The sequence below is a fragment of the Natrix helvetica genome, assembly GCF_964273705.1.
Source record: "Natrix helvetica genome assembly, chromosome: 5".
Classification (NCBI taxonomy): Eukaryota; Metazoa; Chordata; class Lepidosauria; order Squamata; family Natricidae; genus Natrix; species Natrix helvetica.
The window spans coordinates 93039016-93065659 of record NC_138551.1 but is presented as its reverse complement, the minus strand read 5'-3'; the positions used below and the strand labels follow the sequence as shown (position 1 = coordinate 93065659).

General features: G+C 43.1%; 1 protein-coding gene across 1 annotated transcript; it reads right to left on the bottom strand.

Annotated features, from left to right (window-relative positions):
- Positions 1–189: 189 nt before the first annotated feature.
- PPIF (peptidylprolyl isomerase F) lies at positions 190–25818 on the bottom strand. The gene is made up of 6 exons (XM_081953794.1): positions 25447–25818; positions 13427–13457; positions 10230–10318; positions 6076–6172; positions 5686–5761; positions 190–2393 (listed from the first exon to the last, which is right to left on the bottom strand). The coding sequence occupies exons 1-6, from the start codon at positions 25681–25683 to the stop codon at positions 2261–2263; spliced, it is 663 nt and encodes a 220-aa protein (XP_081809920.1). The 5' UTR covers positions 25684–25818; the 3' UTR covers positions 190–2260.
- Between the last annotated feature and the right edge of the window lie 826 nt (positions 25819–26644).

The window sequence follows — 26644 nt, the reverse complement described above, 5'->3', positions numbered from 1 at the left end:
CCACACCCATTTGCACCACTGAGGACACAGAGAAATCTCCAAGTGGCCTTAACGGTTCTCTAAAAGGATGCAAATGGCCAGCTGTCTTGAAAGGAATACAAATCATCTTAACAAGAAGTTGCTTTTGCATTTCTTTACGGGACTATAAAGGACTGCTTCTCTTTAACCTAAGAAAGACATAAAACCATCTTCTCCTATCAAAGGTATTTAATATATTACATACTTAACAAACATGTTATAAAAAATACCATTTATTATTCATGATAGAGAACATGAGCCAACAAGTTCAAAAACACTTCAAAGAATGAGAAAATATGGATGAACATATCACATTTTTTGTTAAGACTGTTCCATATAAAGGTAGTCTCAAACAATGACGGCAACTGAGACCAGAAAAAAATCCATCATAATGTGACTTCACCCCCATTTTATGACCCGTTTTCACCACAGTTGTGAAGCCAGAGATCGCAGGATCTGTGATCTGTGACCTTCCTTGCAGGCTTCCACACCGACGTTGTTGGAAGCCAACTGTGATCATGTGACTGCAAGACAATGCAACCGTTATACGTGAGCCAGTTGCCTAGTCCCCAAATTAGTCATGTGGTTCAGGGGTGGTGGGGTGGGAAGAGATAATGTGACAGTTGTAAATTGGAGGATGGGTTGGACGTCACTTTATTCAGCACTGCTGTAACTTTGAACTGTACAAATGGCAATTGAGGATACCGATATACGCCGTTTTCAACCTTCAGCGAAATGACCACTAGAGAGTTACAGTATAAATTCACATAAAAGGGGTCATCATATTTCAAAATCTGATAAAAGACACACATACATGGCTTCAATTTTTAACTCTGCTCGCTTAGTGGAGATGTGTGCAATCAGTTACGGACTACAGCATGGCTATTTTCAGCTTTCCTTCGGCAGAATACAAGATGGCTGCTTACGTCAACAGTTCAAATCCCTCATAAACTCCCCCAACATGCAAGGATAGATAAGAGATATTTTCTATGTCCTGTTTTGCAGGAGCCCTGACTGCAAATTCCATTAGTGTAGGATTCTGGTAAAATCAGAACCTACCTTTAGATTCCTGAGATAAAGAAGATGGTGCCAATGATGTGGATCACCAGCCTTAACTAGATGCTACATCTGTTATGAAACTGAATGTGGAGATCTGGGACAGCAATCTGAATTAATCTCCCCCCACCCCTAAAAAAAAGGGACAATGGGAAATCCGTTGTGAAATTCACGGCTCACGGTATGAACCAGCGAACTGTCTGGGTTTAGAATTTCTGTTTCAATTGGGCGTGGCCAGCTTAAAAGTGCAAATAATTGAATTAATAATCCAGTTCATCTACTTACAGTCTCAAAGCTGTGCCTAGAAGCTTGGCAGCTGTTTAAATCTACTTTTAAATAAAGCAAAATGCAACCCCACGCTGGTTCTGATACAGAATTGTAAGAGGAGAAATATACCGCTGAGTATATACGTCAGCCACCATGCTATATTTACAACGGAGGATATACAGCGGAATTCAATCATCAGGAGTTTTTCCCTGGTGATTCAATTCTCTCATTCAAAGCTGCATCTGAAATAAGTAACGTTCATTATCATTGTTATTATTTTGCAAGTTAATAAAAATATTCCGGTTGTTCTGGTACCATAGTCCTAAATTCAGATTCTAAGAGCAGCACATTCCTTGCAAGGGCTAATTCTAAGCAGCCCAAACAAACATAGTTTTTGTTTTTGTTATGATCCAGGCACAGGAGCAGTTTCAGACGAACGATAAGAAATCCATTAATTCCATGTTTGCGGCTTGGAGTCTTGAAGTCACGGAAACCTGAAGAGTTTTAACTCAGAGGCAATATATTCTTTTAAGAGTTTGTGTTTGAAGTTTAAAGGGGAAGAAGCTACTATGAAGCCAACTTGACTTAATGGCCTACACAATCCTACTTCCACTCGAAATGGGGGGAAAAATTCAAGTACCAATTTAACCAACGGCAGGATAACCTTTTAATACAATCCAACTAGCTACGGTTCTCACATTTTCCGTTACTAAGCTACTGTGGGTAGAAAATTAAAATGATACAAGTTATTGAAACTAAGAGTTCAAGGTGGTTCAAATGACAACTGGACTTCTTCATATACTTCAGCGGTGTCCAAGGGGATGAACCGAGAAATCTTTCTAAGTAAATAGTTTTGAGGCATTCTTTTCTGCATCTCTGATTCTTCAGAGAAGACATCTTGAGGTCACAGGTTGAATGATCACAGCTGGCCACAGTCGGTGATGACTATCTTCTTTGAAGTCTTTCCGCTCTTTGACCCAAAGCTTTCAATTTTTTTCACAATGTCCATTCCTTCTTTGACGTGGCCAAACACAACATGCTTTCCATCCAGCCTGCAATGCAAACAAAATAACAGACAAATGACAGACTATCAGAATAACACAGCTTGAAGGTCTTCTAGTCCAAATCCCTGCTCAAGCAGGAGTCCCTCTACCATTTCAAATTGATCTTCCAATTTTTTCTTAAAAACTTCCAGGGGTGGAAAATGCACAACTTCTAAAGGGAAGCCATTTCTCTGGTTAATTGTCCTCACTGTTAGAAAGTTTCTCCTTAATTCCAGGTGGCGTCTCCCCTTGATTAGTTTCCATCCCTTGTTCCTTGCTTTGCCTTCTGGTGCCTTAGAAAATACAGTGGGACCTCAGGTCTCGAATGGCTCAGACCACGAACAATCCAGATGCCGACTGAAAAATCCACTAAATGTTTCACTCAGGTCACAAACACATTCTCAGGTGCTGAATAAATACAGCCGTGGCCATTTTCCCTGCCGCAATGATTTCCCCTTCCTCACCATTTTTGTGTGTGTGTGCACGCATGCACAGTCTTTATTGCTTCTGGTCATGACCAAATTGGGTACCAACCGAAGTCCTAGAACGGGTTACGGTCGGCACCTGAGATCCCACTGTAGGTTGATCCCCTCTTCCTTGGGGCAACCTCTTAGATATTGGAACACTGCTATCATGTCATCCCCTAATTCTTTTTTTCACTAGAATAAGGTAAAGGTAAAGATTCCCCTTGCACATATGTGCTAGTTGTGCTAGTTGTTTCTGACTCTAGGGAGCAGTGCTCATCTATATTTCAAAGCCAAAGAGCCAGCGCTGTCTGAAGACATTTCCGTGGTCATGTGGCCGGCATCACTAAACCCGAAGGTGCACGGAACGCTGTTACCTTCCCATCAAAGTGGTTCCTATTTTTGCTACTTGCATTTTTACGTGCTTTTGAATTGCTATGTTGGCAGAAGCTGGGACAACTAACGGGAGCTCACTCCGTTACACGGCGGAAGGGATTCGAACTGCCGAACTGCTGACCTTTCTGATCGGCAAGCTCAGCTTCTTAGCCACTGAGCCACCACATCCCCTTTTCACTAGAATAGACATATCCAATTCCTGCACCCATTCTTCCTATGTTTTAGTTAATGTTGATGTATAAGGTACTGTTGTGAAGCTACTTCTGTGACAACATATTAAAAACAGACAATTTAAGATGATCCACCTAAAAGAAACCTTTCTAATGTCCCTTTTTGGGTGTTTTGCTGTGTGAGCAACAAGGGGACCGGAAGGAGCCTGGCTTAGCTGAGAACTGAAAGCGAAACTGCTTGTGTTTTCCTTGTATTTACTGCTACCTTGGAAAACTTGCTTTTGGTAATGTATTGTATATTATTATGATTTTGAATCCTGCTGAATGTGATTGCTGCTGCAAACTCTGACCAACCAGGTCAGCTTCAGCACTTATTGCAGCCTGATTCAGCACAGCTGATTGGCGGGTGGATTGGACTGTTGGAATACCCCCAATCAGCTCCAGGCTGCAGGGATTGCCATAGACCATCGCTGCCTCCATGCTTCACATTTTTGGCCTCTGGTGGGTGTGGGTGTGGCTACATTTGGTGTATAAGACACACCCAAATTTTCACCCTCTTTTTTGAGAGAGAAAAGGTGCGTCTTACATTCCGAAAAATACAGTAAGTAAAAATCTTAATTTAATAAACACTGAACTTTGGTAGGAAGGCTAACTGAGAGGCAGGATCGTCAGAAAAAAAATGCTTTTGCAACAGAAAGTTGAAATGTTGACAGAGCTCAAAGGCTGGTCGGCAGGGCAATCCCTGCTCCCAAAAGTCTACAGATCATTGATCAGCTGAGTTGGTCTTTGACTCCAGTTGAGCAAACAAAATCAAAGATAACTTGATGGCCAGTAGACTTTTGCTGAACATCAAGAGTAATAAAAAAAGAAATAAAAAGTCTCAGATTCCCCTCCCCACCTCAAACCTGTAGCTCTTCTTTGTGCAACACCTCATATATTGGAAGACCGCTATTATGTCACACCTGGTCCTTCTTTTCATTAAACTAGACACACCTAATTCCTGCAATGGCTCTTCGTTGTTTTGGCCTCCAGGCCTTTGATCATCTTAATTGCTCTTCCCTGCACTTTTTTTCCAAAGTCTCAACATCTTTTTCGTAATTTGGTGACCAAAACTGGATGTGGTGTAGTGGTCTTATTAAGGTTTTATATAGGATCCAATTGAAAGATATTTTATGCATGAAAAGTCAATACTCAAATATTGGAAGACAGCTATCATGTCATGTCCTTCTTTTCATTAAACTAGACACAACCAATTCCTACAACTGTTCATCATATATTATGGCTCCAAGGCCTCTAATCATCTCTGCTGCTCTTAACAGAATAACAGAGTTGGAAGGGATCTTGTCGGTCATTTAGTCCAACCTTCAGGCGCAGGAGACCCCACACCATTTCTGACCAATGGCAGTCCAGTCTCGTCTTGAAAGCTTCCAGTGATGAAGCTCCCACAACGTCTGAAGTCAAACTGCTCCATTATTTGAAGGCAAGCTTGTTCCATCTTCTCTGAACTTAGTGACTTCTTGTTCAGCAACCATTCGAAGTTACAACAGTGCTCAACAAGAAGACTTATGGCCGGTCCTTGACGCTGTGGCTGTTGCAGTGTCCCCACCGTCACAGGATCATGATTGGGGCACTCAACAACCGGCACACAGTTACAATGGTCACAGCTTCCCAAAGCCACATCACGACCACTCATGCTCTTCACTGCCAGCTGCCAATAAGTCAAGTCAATGAGGAAACCAGCCACCACCTGATGTTGTGCTTAATGACTGCAAACGATTCCTTAACAACCACAACGTGAACTGTCATTGTACATGGAAGATCGCATTAATTTTATTGTCGAAGGTGCAATGACAATAAAGTAAACGAAGCTAAATTAAACTAAACTCTTTCGGAAATCTCAACATCTTTGTTGGTATTGGCCCAACCAAAACTGGATGCCGTATTCCAGTGGAGGGTTATGGACCCCATCGCAACCGGGCCAGAGTTCCTAGTTGGGGACACACGCATGTGCACGCCACTGCCCTGCGACACGCAGCTGCTTGGCGGAGATCGCATGCTGTGTGCGCATGAGCAATTGGCCGACTGTGTTATAAACAGCTATGGAACGAGGGCAGGCGGGCAGGCCAAACGAGCCATCATACCGATACGGTGGCTGCTCCTCCCGGCTACTACCAGCATGGCTGTACCGGGCTGTACCGCCCGGAACCCACTATCTCCGTATTCTAAGTGTCAATCAATCGAGTCACGTTTTATGCATTCCTTAATGCTTACCAATCTGTTTTGGCCGTGCAGATGAAGAACTGAGATCCGTTTGTGTTGGGGCCGGCATTGGCCATGGAGAGGATACCTGCAAGAAACGAGAGGGCGATTTAACTTCGCTAAATAAAAGCAGAGAACAGCCAATCACGGAGAGAAGTTTTCGCATGGAGCCAGAGGTAGGTTCCTACTGGTTTGGACCGGTTCAGCCGAGTAGGTAGTAACTTCAGCTGGCCACGCCCCCAAACCGGTTCTAGCGCATCCCTGAGCGAACTGGCAGGAAAAGAAGCTGGAACCCACCCCTGCACGAAGCCTCTTCTTTGGTGGGTTTTATTTTGGGGGTCTTGTATTCAAGCTTAGGGAATGATGTGATATCCAAAAGGAAGGACGGGAAAACTTGCTTACCGGGTCCAACATGTTTAAGAATGAAATTTTCATCCGGAAAGCGACTGCCGTATATCGATTTTCCTCCTGTGCCGTTGTGATTCGTAAAGTCACCAGCCTGGGAGGTAAAAAAACAAACATGTTTGTGTCAAATTACATACATGTTTTAAAGAAACACGATCCTAGAAGACTGAAATTTTCAGCAATCGGATGCCCTTGAAGGTTTTGCTAAAGGAGAAGATTCACTGTACAGCTACTGTAGCCAACCAATTTAGTTAATACTGTTTACCCCGCTTTTCTTTAAAATAAGAATCAGGTCTTAACCTGATATTTTAAAATACTATTCAGGTTGTCTTTGACTTACAACAGTTCATTTAATGACCGTTTAAAGTTACAACGGCACTGAAAAAAGTAATTTGTGGCTGTTTTTCACACTTACGACCGTTGCAGCATGCCTGTGGTCACATGATCAAAATTCAGATGCTTAGCAAACTGGTTCATATTTATGACGGCCCCAATGTCCCAGGTCACATTTTGTGACTTTCTGACAATGGACAAGCCGGATTCGTTTAACAACGGTGCAACTAACTTAACAACAGCAGTGAATTGCTTAACAACTGCAATGACAAAAGTCGCAAAATGGAGCTAAACTCCACTATTCTATTCTATTTCTATTCTATTTCTATTCTATTTCTATTCTATTTCTATTCTATTTCTATTCTATTTCTATTCTATTTCTATTCTATTTCTATTCTATTTCTATTCTATTTCTATTCTATTTCTATTCTATTTCTATTCTATTTCTATTCTATTTCTATTCTTAAGACACAAGAACAGTTTTTCCTGAATGCCATCACTCTGCTAAACAAATAATTCCCTCAACACTGTCAAACTATTCACTAAGGCTGGATTACTATTAATTTTCTCATCGTTCCTATCATCGACCCATTTATGACTTGTATGACTGTAACTTGTTGCTTGTATCCTTACAATTTATATTGATTGTTTCCTAGTATGATTTGATTGCTTATTTGTACCCTATGACTATAATTAAGTGTTGTATCTTATGATCCTTGATGAATCTATCTTGTCTTTTTATTACACTGAGAGCATATGCACCAAAGACAAATTCCTTGTGTGTCCAATCACACTTGGCCAATAAAGAATTCCATTCCATTCCATTCCATTCCTATTCCTATTCCAGTCTATTCTATTCTGGAAATCAATTTAACACATTATGTGCAAAATTTGTATGCCTCATTCCCAAAACTTAACATGCCTGGAAGCACACCTATCATTTAGCCAGGCTGACAGATCAAAGCTCTGTACCTTTAATTGTTTAAATTAGCTCTGCCACTCAGAGCTTAAATGTAAATTGTGGAATGATAGACATTGTTATTACAGCTCTTTATAATACACACTTAAGTGCAACTTACTTTTAAGTGGCAATACTTCAGATGACAATGCTATTTAGAAAACCTGACAACAGAATTGAAATATATCCAGAATGCAGGATGTATCATACATTTCCACTGGACGACTGATGATATTTCCAGGTGAAGGTATTTATGATTTATCTAAGCTCTTATCCTCATGTTACAGTATTTAGTCAATGGGACAGGGATAGGCATAGGGATAGGGATAGGAGAGAATAGAGTAGAGTAGAATAGAATAGAATAGAATAGAATAGAATAGAATATAGAATAGAGTGGAATATAGACTAGATTATAGAATAGAATAGAATCTAGAATAGAATCTAGAATAGAATCTAGAATAGAATCAAGAACAGAATAGAATAGAATCTAGGATAGAATATAGGACAGAATATAGAACAGAATATAGAATAGAATATAGAAGAGAATATAGAAGAGAATATATGATAGAATATAGAATAGAATATAGAATAGAATATAGAATAGAATAGAATAACAGAGTTGGAAGGGACCTTGGAGGTCTTCTAGTCCAACCCCCTGCTTAGGCAGGAAACCCTATTTCAGACAAATTGTTGTTCAATCTCGTTTAAAAACCTCCAGGGTTTTTAAGGTATACAAAGCTGATTACATTTGTATACAGGTAGTCCTCAATTTACAATTATTCATTTAGTGATTGTTCGGTACTAAAAAAAGGGACTTATGGCATTCTCCACACGGTCATGTGATCAAAATTCGGATGATTGGAAACTGGCATGTACTTAGGACGGTTGCAGCGTCCCCAGGGTCACGTGATCCCCTTTTGTGACCTTCTGGCAAACGAAGTCAGTGGGGAAGCCAGATTCACTTAACAACTGTGTTAGTTAACTTAACAGCTGCAGTGATGCCCTTCACAATGGATAAAACTCACTTAACCATTTTTTTTCCGGGAAAACATTTTGCTTCTCATCCCAGACACCTCAGAACTGAAGAAGCTTCTTGTGTCATACTCCACCCTGTCGGAGTCTGAATTTGCGGGGGAAGATGAGCAGGAATAAGAGCTGACAGAGATTAAGGCGGTGGCTCCGTTAGCCTTGGAGAAAACTGGGGAAAGGCAGAGTCAGTCCAGGTAAGGCTTTTCAGAATTAGATAGGGAGGAGCAGGAGAGGCAGAGCTCAGGCGAAGAGCAAGGACCACTCACTCCTGATCCTAGAGCACGGAGAGGAGAGAGAAGACGAGGACAACGCAGGCTGAGCTGGCTATGAGGAAGGAGAGTGCCCCGCCCACTTTCACAAGGCACACTTGGGGACTGAGATATAAGGAGGTGCCAGTGAGAGGGGCACTTGTTGGGAACAAGCTTTGAATCTATGGAGCCTTGTGTGCACTTGCCAACACCTGGAGATTGCTGTTTTCTGTCTTGTGGGACTTGTCAGTTTGCCTGCTTCACGGAACTTCTTGCTCTGGTTACTGTTTTGGCTAACCTGGCTTACTGGACTGCTGTCCCTGGTTGCTGTTTGGCTAACCTGGCTTACTGGACTGCTGTCCCTGGTTGCTGTTTGGCTACCCTGGCTTACTGGACTGCTGTCCCTGGTTGCTGTTTGGCTAACCTGGCTTGTTGGACTGCTGTCCCTGGTTACTGTTTGGGCTAACCTGTCTTATTGGACTGCTGGCTCTGGTTACTGTTTGGTTAACCTGGTTTACTAGACTACTTGCAGCCAGAAGCTGCTGAAGGTGCGTGTGAGAGCTTTGCTCCAGGACTTGTAGAAAATGTGGGAATGTTTGTGGGCACAGTTGGAGCAATAAAGGGGAGTTAGACCCATTCTCTGGCTGTGTTGCTTTTGTGCCATGCCCCAGGTGTGACATCTTGGATGAGAAGCGAAATATTTTTAAGGAAAAAAAAAAAAATTTCAGCTGCCTTTTGGAAAAGCACCTTTGGGTTAACCATGACCTGGACGATGGCGAATATCTCCATTAGATATTTATTTGTGGTTAGTGATGAGAGAACAGGAAACAGAGAAATCTTTTCTTCCACATCCAGTTCCAGGCTTGGTGACTGAAAGTGATCTCAAGGTGTCTTCCTTCCTATTTCGAGCCGTTAAGGTAACTTTCAGCCCATTACATGAAGTCACTTATCTGATTCACAATTACCGTATTTTTATGAGTATAAGACCCACATCCCCCCCTGTAAAAGAGGCTGAAAATTTCTGTGCGTCTTATACTCCAAATGTAGCTTTTTCTAAGCTTCTTTTCAGCCCTAATGAGGCACAGGTGAGTGAAGCGATGTTTCTGTGCTTTGCCTGCTTTTCTCATTGCTGCTCCCTCCAACGATCAGCTGTGCTTTAGAAGCTGTTTTTCAGCCCTAGTGAGGCGCTGGTGAGTGAAGGGATCTTCCATGCTTTGCCTGCTTTTCTCATTGCTTCTTTCTCTGATGATCAGCTGTGCTTTAGAAGCTTTTTTTCAGCCCTAATGAGGCGTTAGTGAGTGAAGCGGTCTTCCATGCTTTGCCTGCTTTTCTCATTGATGCTCCCTCCGATGATCAGCTGTTCTTTAGAGGCTGTTTTTTTTATATTTGAGTGTGCATGTGCACACTCAAAACCAGCAAACTTATGTGCTGAAGCTGACCAGACTAAGGACGCTAGCCAGATGAATACCTGGTAGGCAGATTTTCCCCCCTATTTTCCTCCCCAAAACTAAGGTGCTTCTCATACTCCGGTGCGCCTGAAAAATACGGTAACTTTGCAAAATGGACATTTGGGGTTTTATTACCTGGCACATGAACGAAGGTATCACTCGATGGAAGGTGGATCCTTTGTACCCAAAGCCCTTTTCCCCAGTGCATAAAATTCTGAAATTTTCTAAGGAGGGGGAGAGAGAAAAAAAAGCATTTTTTATTACTAAGGAAAGATCAGCAATCTTGCGATCTTGCAGGTAAATACATGACAAAGGCTGCAGAAGCCCCGAAAACAAAATATAGGCAGTCCTTGTTTAGTGATTGCTTTGTTTAGTGACCATTATAACGGGGATTTGAAAAGTTCACAGTGACCAATCCTCACATTTTACAACCTTTGCAAGTCTGGAAAGCAAAGGGGAACTTGAGTGAGATCATAAAAACAGCGTCCATTTCCCTTAACAAACGCTTTCCGATTGAGGTCACTAAACAAGGACCAGCTGCACAGTACTAAAATAATCTTTAGAATAATAAGCTAAAGACATTCATCTATTCCCCTCACTCTTGGACCCAGGGTGGATAAAAATCATTGATTTTTTAAATTTTTTAATGGCTTTTTAAAAATGTAAATCAGATTTTTTAATACCATGTTTCCCCGAAAATAAGACAGGGTCTTATTTTCTTTTGACACCCCCCCCCCCCGAAATAAGCGTTTGGTCTTATTTTTGGAGAAGTCTTATTATTTTTGAGGTGCAGGAGGCGGCGAGCATGGTCACCTCATGGCTGCTGCTGTATTGCAATATTTTCAGGGAGGGCTTAGTTTGGGGGGAGGGCTTATTTTAGCGCATGCGCTCAAAAGCTTGACTGAGCTTATTATCTGGGGAGGTCTTATTTTCGGGGAAACAGGGTATATTTTTATCAAATTTATTTTAACAAAACACTTTTGGTGCAAAAATCTATCTAAAAATAGTTTTTGATTTAAGATACATTAATCATGTAGTTTACTCAACATGAAATGGAGCTTAGTTACATAGCATGAGGCTCTATATTCTGCAATATTTACACTTTTGGTAAACTCATTCAATGAATCCAAGCTCTGCAAGCTGAGAGAACATGCACTGCATGGATGCATTCGCACCATTTCACGCTGACCATGAAATAAAAATCATAAAACAAAGTTCAGGACTATTCCTTTATCGCATTTGTTTTGCAAATCTATGTACACTACAAACTGTATGATGGTTTGAAGAGAAATTCATCTGTACCAGCAGGCGCTATGTGTGAGGAGGAAGGGCAAGCAGTAAAAATGAAAGTGAAACCTTCTAATCAGCTTATAAATATAATATTAAAGAGCTCCTGTCATTTCAGATCCATCATGGCAGCGCCTGTTAGCGGACATCCACTCACCTGCTGCCCGCCACGTCCCTCACCTTATTGTATCACTGTTGCATCACCAGCTGTCCCATTAAAGTGAATGAGACTGTTGGTGAGTCAACAGCGGGTCAGAGGAGGAGCCGCTGCGGGACAGAGATGACACTCGCTCTTTAAAAATTATGATTTAAATGGAGTTGATTTAAATCCTTTTTACTATTGATTTCAATCCACTTGACTGAAATAAAACCCACTCTGCATGGACCTATAAAGAGGCACAGAGATGGTGCTAACAGTCTTTTGCACTTTTCTGTCTGCTATTCTGAGTTGTTAAGAACTGCATATCTGAAATGCATGGGGCATAGAATGCTTTTTAGCATGCAGGAAACAACAACTATCAAGAGATGCTCAGACCTTGGTTTGTGCAAGTAAGGCCAGCCAGGCCATTTACATGATCTGATGGGATTGTTTTCTGGATGGATGCTAGACCCGGAAATGTTCTCATCTGAATGGCGGGCAAGCTACAACCCAAAACAACCATGTTAAATGTTGGGCAATGTTTTCGTCTTCTCTGTAACGGCAAGGAAACCCACTGCTTCCTCTGCCACTTCCTGGTTTCTCTGCTTCCCCCCTTCTTCGTTGTTGTTGTTTTTTACTTTGGGGACTTTTTAATATTATCACAGACAGTCTAGGGTTGAGAGCTGAGGTCACTGTGGGCTAAGACTAAGTCTTTAGAGCTAATTTTACAACTCAGGTGGATGTACTGTCCAACATGATCATCAAGAAGCAAAAGTCCTGGGAATAGTATCATCTATCTATGAATGAATGAAGAATGAATCTGCGTGCCTGCCTGCCTGTCTATCTATCATCTATCTATCATCTACGTATCTATGTCTCTATCATCTATCTATAATCTACATATCTCTATCTCTATTATCTACATATCTATCTCTCTATCCATCCATCTCTCTATCTCTAGTTATGCATCTCTATCTCTATCTCTATTTATGTATATCTATCTATCATCTATTTATATCTATCTCTATTTATATCTATCTATCTATCTATCATCTATCTATCTATCTATCATCTATCTATCTATCATCTATCTATCTATCTATCTATCTATCTATCTATCTATCTATCTATCTATCTATCTCTATCATCCATCTACTATCAATTTACTATCCTCTATCCATCATTTATCTATTTTCTATCTATCAATCCATCCATCCATCAATCAATCATCAATCAATCATCTATCAATCTACTATCCTCTATCATCCATCATCTATCTCTATCTTCTATCAATCAATTAATCATCCATCTATCCATCAATCAGTTATCTATCAATCAGTTATCTATCAATCTATTATCCTCTTATCATCCATCTATCTCTGTCTATCTATCATCTATCTAATCATTTATCTGTCCATCTATCATCCATCATCTAACCATTCATCCACAACTTTTCAAGATAATCAAAGTATTAAAAAGGAAAGAAAAAAAGTGGGGACCCCCTCCCCCCCAAATTGGACTGCCTCTCTTTGCTAGCTTGCTCTTTTCCCACCCTATTAAGACATCTTTTTAATCCCCAGATGCATAAATCATCAATTCGGTCTTTCCTTTTTTTCTGCAAAAAGTCCCTATCAGGCTTCCAGTTTTTGACAGTTGGGTAATGGATCAATAAACAATTACCTATGATTATTTAAACATCCTTATGATTTTAACTAGATTAGTGGAATCAGAGCATCCTAACCCAAGGAGAAAAACCGCAAGAATAATATGCTACAAGTAAGCAAGACAAATTCTGTTTCTGAAGAAAGTATTAATTCATTATTTAAAAGCATTTCAATTCCTCTTCGTTTTCTTGCTGGGATGCTCTCTGAGGAAATCTTAAAAACATCATTAAGGGGTTTCTTACCTGCTGTTTTTGGCACCACATCAGCTTTTAGCTGTCAGAAGAAGAGCATAAAAACACACATTAGCCTCATGAAATATACACCCATATTTCAGGAATAAATTGCACAGTCATAACAGTGTAATAGGAGATTGCAGAATGAATCCAGTCCTGAGCATACTTTGAAATTAAAAGTAGAAACTAATTGTCCCTGACTTTTAAGTGAAGCGGTTTTAAACCATCGGTTTCAAGCATATACTTTATAAGAAAGTCCTATGCCAGTTAAAAATATAGAACCTGAAATATAACATGGTAATTCTGTTTTATCTGAAATATAAGGTAAAGGTTCCCCTCGCACATCTGTGCTAGTCATTCCCAACTCTAGGGACCGGTGCTCATCTCCGTTTCAAAGCCGAAGAGCCAGCCCTGTCCGAAGACGTCTCCGTGGTCATGGGGCCGGTCATGAAGGCACACAAAAACACTGTTACTTTCCCACCAAAGATGGTTCCTATTTTTTCTACTTGCATTTTTTATATGCTTTCGAACTGCTAGGTTGGCAGACGCTGGCACAAGTAACGGGAGCTCACTCCATTACACGGCGCTAGGGATTCGAACCACCGAACTGCTAGCCTTTCTGATCGACAAGCTCAGCGTCTTAGCCACTGAGCCACCACATCATTTTTAACTATGCCACTTAAGAATATAGAATCTGAAATATAAAACATGGTAATTCTATTTTATCTGAAATATAAAACACAGCAATTCTGTAATTATTTCAGCTGTACTTGCTACATGGAAAGAATAGAAGAAAAATCAGTCAAATCATCATTTTATATACCAATAATACATGCAGAATCATAGTCTATCTCATTGGGATTGGTGTTTTTTTTTAGATTTGCACTAACACAATTTCTTCCAGCTGCTCCATGTACACATGATATTTGTAGCTTTCAGGGTGTCTTTGACTTACAACCATCCATTTAGTGACCGTTCAAAGTTGCAACAGCATTGGAAAAAAGTGACTTAGGATTGTCCCTCACAACTTACAACCACTGTTAACATTCCCTACGATAACTTGGTCCTCGGTATGTATTTACGACAGTGGCGAGATTTGCTTAATGACTATGAGGAAAAGGTCGTAAAATCAGGAGTGACTCACTTAATGGAAATTTTCAATGGAAATTCGGAGTCAGTTGTGGTCATAACTGGAGAACTACCTGTATACCTAAAGATTCATGATGTCTTATCACTGAAGCCCTAACACCAGAGATGGGTTGCTGCCGGTTTGGCCCGGTTTGGTCAAATCGGTAGTGGTATTTTGGCCTGGGTCGTAGAACCGGCAGCAACCCAGGCTGGCCACGCCCCCGGACCAGTTCCCTGGTTGCTGCTGCCAATATGCTGTTTAGTAGCACGCGCACGTGTGTAGTTCACTGTAAATTGTTCTGCGCAAGGGTGGACACCTCTGGTCTACAGCAACATTTTATTTATTTTATTTCATCAAGCATGTATTAGATATGTATATATGTATGTATGTATGTATGTATGTATGTATATATGTATATGTATGTGTATGTGTATGTGTATGTGTATATGTATGTATTTTGTGTGTATGTGTGTGTGTGTTTTCGTACATTTTCAAGGGTGTAGGTATGCTGGTCTTGTTGCATTCGGGTCTTTTCCCATGTAAGATTGAGATTGTCTTGGCAACGTTTTGGCGAGGTCTCACTCACCATCTTACAAGACCATATCTATATCTATATATCATCTCTATATCTCTATATCTATCTATCATCTATCTATCATCTATCTATCTATCATCTATCTATCTATTTATCTATCCATCTATCTATCATCTATCAATCTATCTATCTATCTATCTATCTATCTATCTATCTATCTATCTATCTATCATCTATCTATGATTTTGGATACATGAAAGGGATATGAATAAAAAGAAACATTAGGACAGGGACGGTAGGCATCTTGATGCGCTTATGCACGCCCCTTACAGACCTCTTAGGAATGGGGTGAGGTCAACGGTAGACAATCTAAGGTTAAAGGTTTGGGGAAGAAACCACAGAGTCAGGTAGAGCATTCCAGGCATTGACCATTCTGTTGCTGAAGTTGTCTTTTCTGCAATTGAGTTTGGAGTGGTTTACTTTAAGTTTGTATCTATTGTGTGTTGGTGTATTGTTGTGGTTGAAGTTGAAGTAGTCATTGATAGGTAGGATAGGTAGGAATTTTATGTACTATGCTTAGGTCAGACTGAAGGCGGCGTAGTTCTAGGTTGTCTAAGGCCAAAATTTCAAGCCTGGTGGCATAAGGTATTCTGTTGCGAGCAGAGGAGTGGCGGACTCTTCTGATAAAAATATCTCTGGACTCGCTCAATTGTAATAATGTCCAATATGCGGTGTGGGTTCCAGTCAGATGAGCTGTATTCGAGAATTGGTCTAGCAAAAGTTTTGTATGCTCTGGTTAGTAGTACAGTGTTACCAGAGAAGAAGCTACACAAGATTAGGTTAACAACTCTTTAATGCCTTTTTGGCAATGTTATTACAGTGGGCTCTGGCACTTAGATCATTTCTCAATCTTGCCCACCTTAAAAAAAAGACATTTTCATTCCAAAATACACTTAATCACCTGGGATCATAACTCAACACCTTTTTCTGCCTTTGTGCAGGAAATAGAAACGGCTTCTACAATTTTTAAAATGAAGAACCTTGTAAAAATTCCTCCTTTTACACATAGCACTTAACCTCTTGCACAATCTAACCCCGTGATGACAAACCTGTGGCACGCGTGCCACAAGTGGCACGCGGAGCCATTTGTCAGGGCACGTGAGGCGCTGCCCTGTCAGCTGGCCAGCGGGCATGCGCGCGTGGCCAGCTGAGTTCACCTTTTTAAAAGCCATTTTTCACCCTCCCCAGGGTCCAGAGGCTTTGTAGGAGCCTGGGGAGGGCGAAAAGAGCCTCCCCCGCCCCCCCCCGGAGGCCCTCCGGAGGCTTCAGGGACCGTCCGGAGGCTTTCCTGATGCCTTCAGAGCGCTTAAAACCACCCTCCGAGCAAGCCGGAAGTCACTTCCGGTTTGCTCGGAGGGTGGTTTTAAGCATTCCGAAGGCTTCAGGGAAGCCTCCAGACGGTCCCTGAAGCCTCCGGAGGGCCTCCGGGGGGGGGGGGGAAGGCTCTTTTCGCCCTCCCCAGGCTCCTACAAAGCCTCTGGACCCTGGGGAGGGCGAAAAAAGCATGTAAAATGGGGGGGGGGGGGTCGCGCGTTGTGCGTGCACGTTGCATTATGGGTGCAGCACACCCGCACACGACCCCCCTGCGCTCCCCCCACTTGTGGCACGCGAGCCAAAAAAGGTTCACCATCGCTGATCTAACCCCTTCAGGGGTGTTTAAAAATAAGTCACAAAGTGATATCTCGAATTTCAACTAAAGCAGTAGAAATGCCCCAGATCAGACAAACTAAATTACTGCTGAAGGGCCAAAGAAATTTCACAGCTCAGCATTTTACAGCTTTCATTTTCCTGTTTGTCTAACTCTTCTTCCCAATAATTTTGAGAATTTGTCAGCTTGTTATACGGGATCTCGGTTATTGTATTGTGGTTATTTGAACTCCGTTCTTCATTTTGTTCACAGAAAGTTTCATTTTCTTGTTTTCTTGTGAATTTGCTGTCCAAAATGATGGGTGCAAGTTGGGACAGGAATATAATAAATATTCTAAACCAGTTTAACATTCTTGCCCAGCTTAATATCATGTGACATTATCTGGATGGTTATTCACAGCCATTTGAATGTGTCACTGGGTCAGCTTATGATGACATAAGGCACAACGCACAAGGCTCATGGGTGTGATACTGCATGTGTTTACATGTGAATACATTACATCATAATGATTCAGGGAAGGAACATTCCAGAAATTGCCTCACACATGAAGTGTGGCAAACGTTCAGATGCATCTCATGCCACTGAATGTGTGTGCGTGTGTGTGTTTGTGTGTGTGGAAATTCCAAGAATATTTTAAAATCCTGACATATCATGTGGGAGTTACCAGCAGGTAACTAAATGAGATATTTAAAATCTTCCCTCCCAGAAGACAAGCTGTTTGACAGTCTACAGCAGGGGTGTCAAACTCAATTTCATTGAGGGCTGGATCAGCATTGTGATTGTCCTCCGGGGACCCGGAGGGGGAAGGGGCATGGCCAGGGTGGTTGCGACTGACTGGGCTTGGCCTGGGCATGGCCAGCTTTACGTCGCTTGTATGGGTGGTGCCTGTGGGAGCGGGGCAGGTGGAGTTGGGGAGGGAATCCAGGGGTCTCCAGTGAGTGGGATGGTGGGCAGGAGGCTCGTCCCACAGGATGGCATGGGCCGGGCCAAAGCGATGCAGGTCAGCTCCAGGATGGCCACGCAGGCCAGACCGGACCATATCGCGGGCAGGATCCTGGGCCTTTCAATTTCAATTTCAATTTATTTATTTGTGCTTCTAGACCGCCCCCTCTCCCAGAAGGGACTCAGGGCGGTGTACAGTCCATAGAGAATATCACAAAAATACAATAAAAAATTAAATATGTACAGTTTGGAGGAGGTTAAAATGCAATTAAAAGAACTGTACAAAGCTAAATAAATATATATTTTTTAAAATCCCTAAAACAGACACAACAGATTAAAAAACCCTAAGATAACCAGATAATAATACATTTGCCAGGAGGGACAGTTGTAATTATGCCAGGCCTGCTAATCGGAACAGGTGAGTCTTCAATTTTTGCCGGAAGGAGCGGAGGTCAGAAGTGGTTCTAATGTCGGGGGGGAGGTCATTCCAGAGGGTTGGGCCCATCACAGAGAAGGCCCTACTCCTTGGTGTCGCCCGTTGGCATTGCCTAGTGGACGGCACCAGGAGAAGTCCCTCCCTGTGTGAGCGAATTGGCCGCAGGGATGTATGTGGGAGGATGCGATCCCGCAAGTAACTAGGTCCCGTGCCATGGAGCGCTTTAAAGATGGTAATCAGCACCTTGAAACGCACCCGAAAAACCACAGGTAGCCAGTGCAGCTCGCGCAGGAGAGGTGTTACGTGGGAGTACCTCGTACTCCCCATCACAGCCCGCGCGGCTGCGTTCTGAACCAACTGCAGTCTCCGGGCGCGTCCCAAGGGCAGCCCCATGTAGAGAGCGTTGCAGTAATCCAGGCGGGACGTCACCAGCGCATGAGTGACCGTGCGTAAGGCATCCCGGTCCAGTAGGGGGCGCAATTGGCGCACCAGGCGAACCTGGTGGAACGCCCCCCTCGCCACGGCTTTGAGTTTGACACCCCTGGTCTACAGGATTAAAGGGATAAGGAATTGAGGATCCTTTTTTTAAAAAAAATCAGATTTCAAAAATTTTGAACATTTCAAATGGGGTTTTCATGCTTCCTTCGAATCAGTTGAATAAGAAATGCATTTATTTCGAAGAATTAATTTTATTTTGCTGGTCTACGGCCAACCCAACCCTCTTACAGGCCCGCTAATCAATCTCTCTCTGAAAGCCCAAAGAGATACAAGTCAAGGTGGGCACAGAAGGGAGATGTGACAAGTGACAAAGTCAGCATTGCATCATTGGCGGACACGTTCTGCTTGTTTTGCTCAGGCATCCATCACCTGCACATAAAAAAGGGGCAGGGCCAGCATTGCAAACACACAACATTGCATTTATTCCCGCAAACACGAGAATGTAGTAACAGGACAGATCTGGACTAGATGACAGACTATGACTAGAAAGGCAAGGGAGAAAGATAAAAATCACAATCTGCTCCTGAGGATCTCAAATATCTTTGAGGTTTGTTTCCTTTGGGGGGGGGGGTGTCCCAAAGGTTCTTTTTAAAAAAGGCAGCTGGACTTCCTTGGTTTTCCTTGAAGACGTTTCGCTTCTCATCCAAGAAGCTTCTTCAGTTCTGATTGAATGGGGGAGACGGTTTGAGACTGAATTCTCCGCCATTCTGTCAGAACTGAAGAAGCTTCTTGGATGAGAAGCGAAACGTCTTCAAGGAAAACCAACCAAGGAAGTCCGCTTACTTTTTAGAAAATGACCTTTGGGACAACCATGACCTAGATAACCGAGAATCTCCTTAAATAACCAATCCCCAAAGCAAGAAATAGACAAGAACAGTTGGAAGAGGTCAATGGAATTCTGAAAGACCTTTGAAGTATCCTTCAGTATAGGGCTGAAAATTAATCTGGAAAAGAAAATATCACTAAAGAAGTGCTTTATGCATCATTTGCAGATGATGTTATTCTCTTATCAGAAAACCCAGAGTATCCACAAAGACACATACAAGAGCTGCACAAAGGAGGAGAACCATTTGGCTTAAAAAATAAATCTGAAAAAGAACCAGGTTACGTTTAGTAAATTCACCAAAGAAAGAGAAAGAAAAAATATTATATCTGGAGAAGAACTATACATAGTAGACCAGTGCGTATAGCTTGTCCAATGGCTCTCAATGGAAGGTGATACAAAAAAGGAAATCAAATGGCATGTTAGAGAACTTAGAATAACTTTACTGTCACTTTGAATGTACTCTAATCGGCATACATTAAAGTGACATTTCGTTATACCAGCTCTCCTCCAATATACACTACATAAACATGACAAAATAGTAAATACAAAATTATGCATAGGTAAAGGTAAAGGTTCTCCACGCAGATATGTGCTAGTCGATCCTAACTCTAGGGGGCAGTGCTCATCTCCGTTTCAAAGCCGAAGAGCCAGCACTGTCCGAAGACGCCTCCGTGGTCATGTGGCCGGCATGACTCAATGCCGAAGACACACAGAACACTGTTACCTTCCCACCAAAGGTGGTTCCTATTTTTCTACTTGCATTTTTACATGCTTTCGAACTGCTAGGTTGGCAGAAGCTGGCACAAGTAACGGGAGCTCACTCCATTACGTGGCACTAGGGATTCAAACCTCCGAACTGCTGACCTTTCTGATCGACAAGCTCAGCATCTTAACCACTGAGCCACTGTGTCCCCCCCATATATATATAAATATATAAACATATAATATATATTATATGACATTGAGAAACAACACCTAAAAACTCGCCATGCCAGCAAGATTGTTGGTCGTATCTTAGCTTAGTTCCACTACCTTGCTCAAACACATAAAAGCTTTCCCTACCATGAGGCCTATATCCCTTAAATCCCTCCCAAAAACTTTTCACCTGTGAGAGCCGATGCATCCACAGCCGATCGAGACGCCGCCATGTTAAATGTGAACAGCAGGCATTTGGCAAGCTAAGCGTAATTTTCAAGGACAACCTTCCCCTCTGCCTGAAGAGAAAAGCTTTTGATCAGTATTTGCTACCTGCTCGAACATCTGCCAATGAAACATGGACACTGACCTCACAATCGGAGAAAAGCTACGAGTGACACAAAGAGCCATGGAAAGAGACATGCTCAGCATCACAAGACAAGATAGAAAGACCTGTACATGGATCAGAGAGCAAACGAAAGTATACGACGCCATCAAGAGAGTGAAAGAATGGAAATGGAAACGGACTGGTCACAAAGCAAGAATATTTCACGAGAAGAGTCCTCCTCTGCTCGCAACAGAATCCCTCATGCCACCAGACTTGAAATTTTGGGCTAAAGACAATTTAGAACTGTGTCACCTTTCACTTTCTCAACTCCTCCTCTCACCTTCACCCTGCATTTCCAGATGACCAGATGGGATTACTCAGAAGAAGACCACCTAAACGTAGTACATAAAATTATCTGCTACAATGTCCTACTTCAGCTTCAATCACAACACATGAGCACACAATAGATACAAACTTAAGGTAAACCGCTCCAAACTTGGTTGCAGAAAATACGACTTCAGCAACAGAGTGGTCAACGCCTGGAATGCTCTACCTGACTCTGTTGTTACATCCTCAAACCCCCATAACTTTAACCATAAACTGTCTTACTGTCGACCTCACCCCATTCCTAAGAGGGCTGTAAGGGGCGTGCATAAGTGCACCAACGGGCCTACCGTCCCTATCCTAATATTCCCTTTTATTCATATCCATTTCATGTATCCAAAATCATGTTTATACTTATATATACTATCTAATGCATGTTTGACAAAATAAATAAATAAAATAAAATAAACAAAAGAAGAACTGAGGGCAGGTGGAATCAAAGCAGTTGTTGAATGGATCCCACTGGATCAAAAGTATCTATGAAAGAGACCTAAAACGAGATAGATGGACGGCATCAGCAAGTATGGCGGGGCCCAATTGGCCAAAGGAAGCTCGGGACCGTATGGGTTGGGGGCACCCTGCAGCCGATAAGACAATGGCTAAAATGATGATGATGATTTTTTAAAAATGTGGCACAAACAACCTTGATTTATTTTGTAGCTGTTCAGGTACAGCTACAAACAGAAGCATCAGTGTGACAACCTCAGGGTGGATTTGATTTAAATTCCTGTTTAAATCACTAGCAAAAAGGCTTGATTTAAATCAAGTCGACTTAAGTCATAATTTTTAAAGAGCAACTGTCATCTCTGTCCTGCAGCGGCTTCTCCTCTGACCCGCAGTTGGCTCACCGACAGTCCCAATATTGCAGAATATACAGCCTCATGCTACATAACTAAGGTCCCTTTCATGCTGAATGAACTAAATTATTACTGTATTTTAAATAGAAAATACCTTTAGATAGATTTTTGCTCCAAAAGCATTAAAATAAATTTGATAAAAATCAAAAGAATCCAATTTAAATTTTTTTTAAAATTATTTTTTAAAAAATCATTGATTTTTATTCACCCTGAACAACCTCCCTGCATTTCCCTTCTGCAAATCAACATTTCAGGGACAGATCACATCAAAACTTTTCTTCTGAAATGTTGGCCTCCCCCCCCCCCCAACTATTTACATTTCATGGATAAACGCAGAAGGAGGTACCAGCTATGGAGTTCTAAATTCGCTCGAAACAGGATGGGGGAATTAATAAATCGGGATTAAGGATGCATCCTTAATGTCCACGGGTAATTTTGTTTTTTTTATATTTATTATACATTCCATAGCGGGAGGAAGAAGAAAAAAACACCCAAATACCTCCTAATTCCAGGGTGGAATGCTTTGCCTTAAAATCAAGATTGTGTTATTTTGTTGGGAAAATGTAATAAGCATCAGAACTAATTGAAAGCAACAGGACTGACTCCAACAAATGGTAAGATGGAAGACCAGAGTGATGATAAACTCAAGAAGGAGAAGGAGGAGAAAAGGAAGAAGAGGAGGAGGGGGGGGAGGAGAAAAAACAGATCTCCTTAAGCTGGAAATAAAATAAGAGTGGCATAAATTCTCCCCACAATTGACCAATTGACTTGTTTTTCTGGTCTGTTTTGGCCTCTGAAGTGCCAGTGTGAACTTCACACTGGATATGTGTGAGGTGCCAGTCATTTGTTGAATGTCTGCCAACTGTAGAAACACAGGCCTTCCTTGGTGCTGGTATTATGGGATGGAGAGGAGAAGAACATGGACCAAACAGCCTGATTGCCATCAACTGGCAAAACACAGACAGAAGAGAGTAACTGACCTGAGATTAAACTGCATTAATCTTAATATTAAGCTGTTCTGCCAATTACAGCTTTACTTAGGGGGAAGGGAAGACCCAACCAGCTTCAAATTTTAAGTTGAGGAAATGAGGGGGAGCATGGATACAGTTCTATTCCTTAAATAATGGTGTTTTCTTTGTGCAAAGAAACTTCCCTGGAACTTCACAAACATGACATATAAGGCATTTTTAGGTAGCATTATCTTTACTACCAGCGTTCCTCAACCTCAGCCACTTTAGGATGGGTGAACTTCAATTCCCATAATTCCTATAGCAGCCATGCTCAACTTTGGCTGCTTGACACTGGGTAGACATCAACTCCCAGAATTCCTCAGGCAGCCATGCTCAACTTTGGCTGCTTGACGATGGGTGGACTTCAACTCCCAGAATTCCTCAGGCAGCCGTGTTGGCTGGGGACCTCTGGGAGTTGAGGTCCACCTATTTTAAAGCTGAGTTTGGGAAACACTGTTTTACAAACAGTGACCCCAGCCAGAGCACAGAACAACTAGTGCAAGATCGGAAGACGTGGAGAGAGAATCACCAAGGTCCATAGAATCACCAAGAGTTGGACACGATTGAATGGATATCATCATCATCATCTTTTCTACTACCATCTTCTTCTTCATTCCATATGCCAGCATGGATGGTATTACCTAATCAGGTCATAAAAAGTCTGCAAGAAAACAAGCGAGCCCCAGAGAGAACCAAGGACCCCTTCTGCTAACCCTGAACTACAAATATTCTCCTTGTTGGTGAGCACCAACAAAAGAGTGGCACCAACCACTGGAGTTGGCAGCAGATTTGGACAGTGGGGAGGTTGGGGAGGCACATGGGCCAGTCCTGGAGGCTGGGGGAGGCTCTGATGAGGACTCTGTGTCAGAGGCAGAGAGGGGGCCAGGGCTGTATGACAGTTATCAGCTGCCTTCCAAGTTGGACATCAGTGAGGTAGAAGAACAGCTGGAGCCTGTTCCCAGCATGTGCATGCGCAGAGTTGCCAGACCAAGGGAACAGCTAAGGAACAAGAGTCAACTTGGGAGTAAGCCCACAGGTGGACAGTGAATAGCCCCTCTTATAGGGAATAAAAGAGGAGTGAAAGGGGAGTGGAGTTCATTCCTGCATTCTTGCCAAGTATTGTGGTGTCTGAAAGATATTGGCCTGGCCACTCTCCAAGCCTGATAAAGGTCGGTAATTGTGAACTATCTTGAAAGACTGTGGGAGAGGAAAAGACTTTGCTGAAGAGGAAGTCACTGTAAATTAAATAAAAGGGATTTATCAGGACGAGGACTCTATCGTGCTGCTGGGGAAGCCTAGGTCAGAACACAAGTGAAACTGGGAGCAACTCTGGAGCTCCTCTTCCCTTGCCCAATCGACCCCAAGGATGGCTCTTGAAAGGAGAAATCCCAACTTCAAAGCAAAAAGTGAGCGCAAACCCCATCAAAGGCAACACATGTAGAAAGCAAACATCTCCAGTAAACTATGCCCAGAGGCAGCACGAAAGCTCAGGATCTTTCTCTCTGCTGAGGTGGGCATACAGGTAGTCAATGTATGACCCTAATTTAACCCAAAAGTTATGTTGCTTAGCGAGACATTCATTGCCCTGTTTGACAACCTTTCTTGCCACAATTGTTAAGGGAATCACTGGAGTTGTTTAGTAACCCCCGTTATTAAGTGAATCTGGCTTCCCCATTGACTTGGCCTGTCAGGTGGTCACAAAGGGTGGATCATGTCACCCGGGGACACTGCAACTGTCATAAAGATGAATCAGTGGCCAAGAGTCTGAATTTTGATCACGTGATCACAGGGAGGCTGTAATGGTGTGGCAAAACAAACACGTCACTTTTTTCAATGCCGTTGTAACTTCGGAACTGTTGTAAGCCGAGGACTGCTGCAAATGAGGAGAGACCCTGCCAGTCACACTGGGCAACCCGTAAAAGGTCAAACCAATGTCTCTCTCACTCCTCTGGCTTGCCTCCAAGGATGGGAGCTGGGAGAAGGTGAGTCCTGACTGGCACCTCCCCAATCAGTCACTCAGAAAAGAGCCTGAAGGAACCTTGGAGGTCTTCTAGTCCAACCCACTGCTCAAGTAGGAGACCCCATACCATTTCAGACAGGTGGCTGCCCAGTCTCTTCTCAAAAACCTCCGGTGATGGAGCACCCACATCTTCTGGAGACAAGAAGTTCCCCCCCATTGTTTTCACTGTTAGGAAGTTTCTCCTTAATTGTTGCTTCTCTTCTTGATTTGTTTCCACCCATTGTTTATTGTTTGGCTTTTTGGTGCTTTGGACAATAAGTTGACCCCCTCTTCTTTGGAGCAGCCCCTCAAATACTGGAAGGCCCTTCCAACCCTTGTCATTGGGTTTCCTAAAGCCCTCTCCAGTGCTGATCCGGATTCCCCCCCCCCCCGTTTTTTCCGTTTTACGGCTGCCCCCGATCGCAGCCCAAGGGCACCTTGGCCGCTGCAAGCCCGGCTTACCTCCAGCACGACGCGTCCCAACGGCTGGTTGTCTGCGCCCACTTCCAGGAAGACCAGCGGATTCTGCGAGCCGCTTCGGCTGCTGCTGCTGCAAGCCCGGCAGCCGGGGCAGGGGCCTTCGGAGGCGGCAGCAGGGCTTCCCCGCAGCAGCTCCCGGCCGGCGGCGGCCAGGCGGCCCCGTGGTGGAGGCTGCGCCCAGAAGAGCGGCAGGCGGCTGGCCGAGCGTAGCGCCAGCATCTCGGAGGAGGCAGGAGGAGGAGGAGACGGAGGAGAAGGAGTCTTGCGGGAGACTCAAGAGGAAACAGCCGGCCCCGCACGCGGACTGACGGCGACTGGTGGCGAGGCTGGAACCCCGGCGCCCTTATAAGCGCTTCCTGCCTGCAGGCCTACCGGCCTGTCTCAGCAGCGCCCCGCCGAGGAAAGAAGAGGAGGCGAAGGCGGCGGCGGCCTTGGGTTTTGCAAGCGGGAGTTTGAGAGGGAGGGGAAGGACGGAGGGAGGGAGGAAAGGAAGAGGAAGGCAGCGAGAAGGAAGAGAAAGGGGAGGGGAGGAGGGGGAGGGATGAAGGAAGGAAGGAAGGAAGGGGAAAGGAAGAGAAAGGGGAGAGGAAGAGGAGAAAAGAAGGGAGGGAGGGAACGAAGGAAGGAGAGAAGAAGGAAGGGGAAAGCGAGGAAAAAAGGAAGGGGAGAAGAAGGAAGGGGAAAGGGAGGAAAAAAGGAAGGGGAGAAGAAGGAAGGGGAAAGGAAGGGGAGGGAGGAAGATGGGAAGGAGGGAAGGAAAAGAAAGAAAGGAAATGGAAGGAAAGGAAAGGAGGGGGAGAGATTAAGAAAGAAATAGAAAGAAAGAAAGAGAAAGAAAGAAAGAAAAAGAAAGAAAGAAAGAAAGAAAGAAAGAAGAAGAAGGGGAAGGAAGGAAAAGATGGAAGAGGAGGAGGGAGGGGAGAAAAGGGAGAGAAAGGAAAGAAAGACTGAAAGAAAGACAGAAAAAGGTGGAGGGAGGGAAAAAGGAAGGAAAAGATTGGAAAGAAGGGGAAAGGAGGGGAGAAGAAAAAGAAAGAGAGAAAGAAAGAAAAGAGGGAGGGAGCAAAGGAGGAGAAGCACAAATATTTCCAACTCTTTTCAAAGCTCACTTTGTAAATCAATGTCCATATTGAAGGTCCTACTGATTAGTCCTGAAGTCAGTTCACTTACACAACACATG

Excerpts from the sequence above, each read along its gene's own strand:
- PPIF (XM_081953794.1), bottom strand. The coding sequence starts at position 25,683 with ATGCTGGCGCTACGCTCGGCCAGCCGCCTGCCGCTCTTCTGGGCGCAG. Across the intron at positions 13,458-25,446 it reads TGGGACGCGTCGTGCTGGAG|CTAAAAGCTGATGTGGTGCC; the intron begins GTAAGCCGGGCT and ends TTCTTCTGACAG. Across the intron at positions 2,394-5,685 it reads TGCACGGCCAAAACAGATTG|GCTGGATGGAAAGCATGTTG; the intron begins GTAAGCATTAAG and ends TTTGCATTGCAG.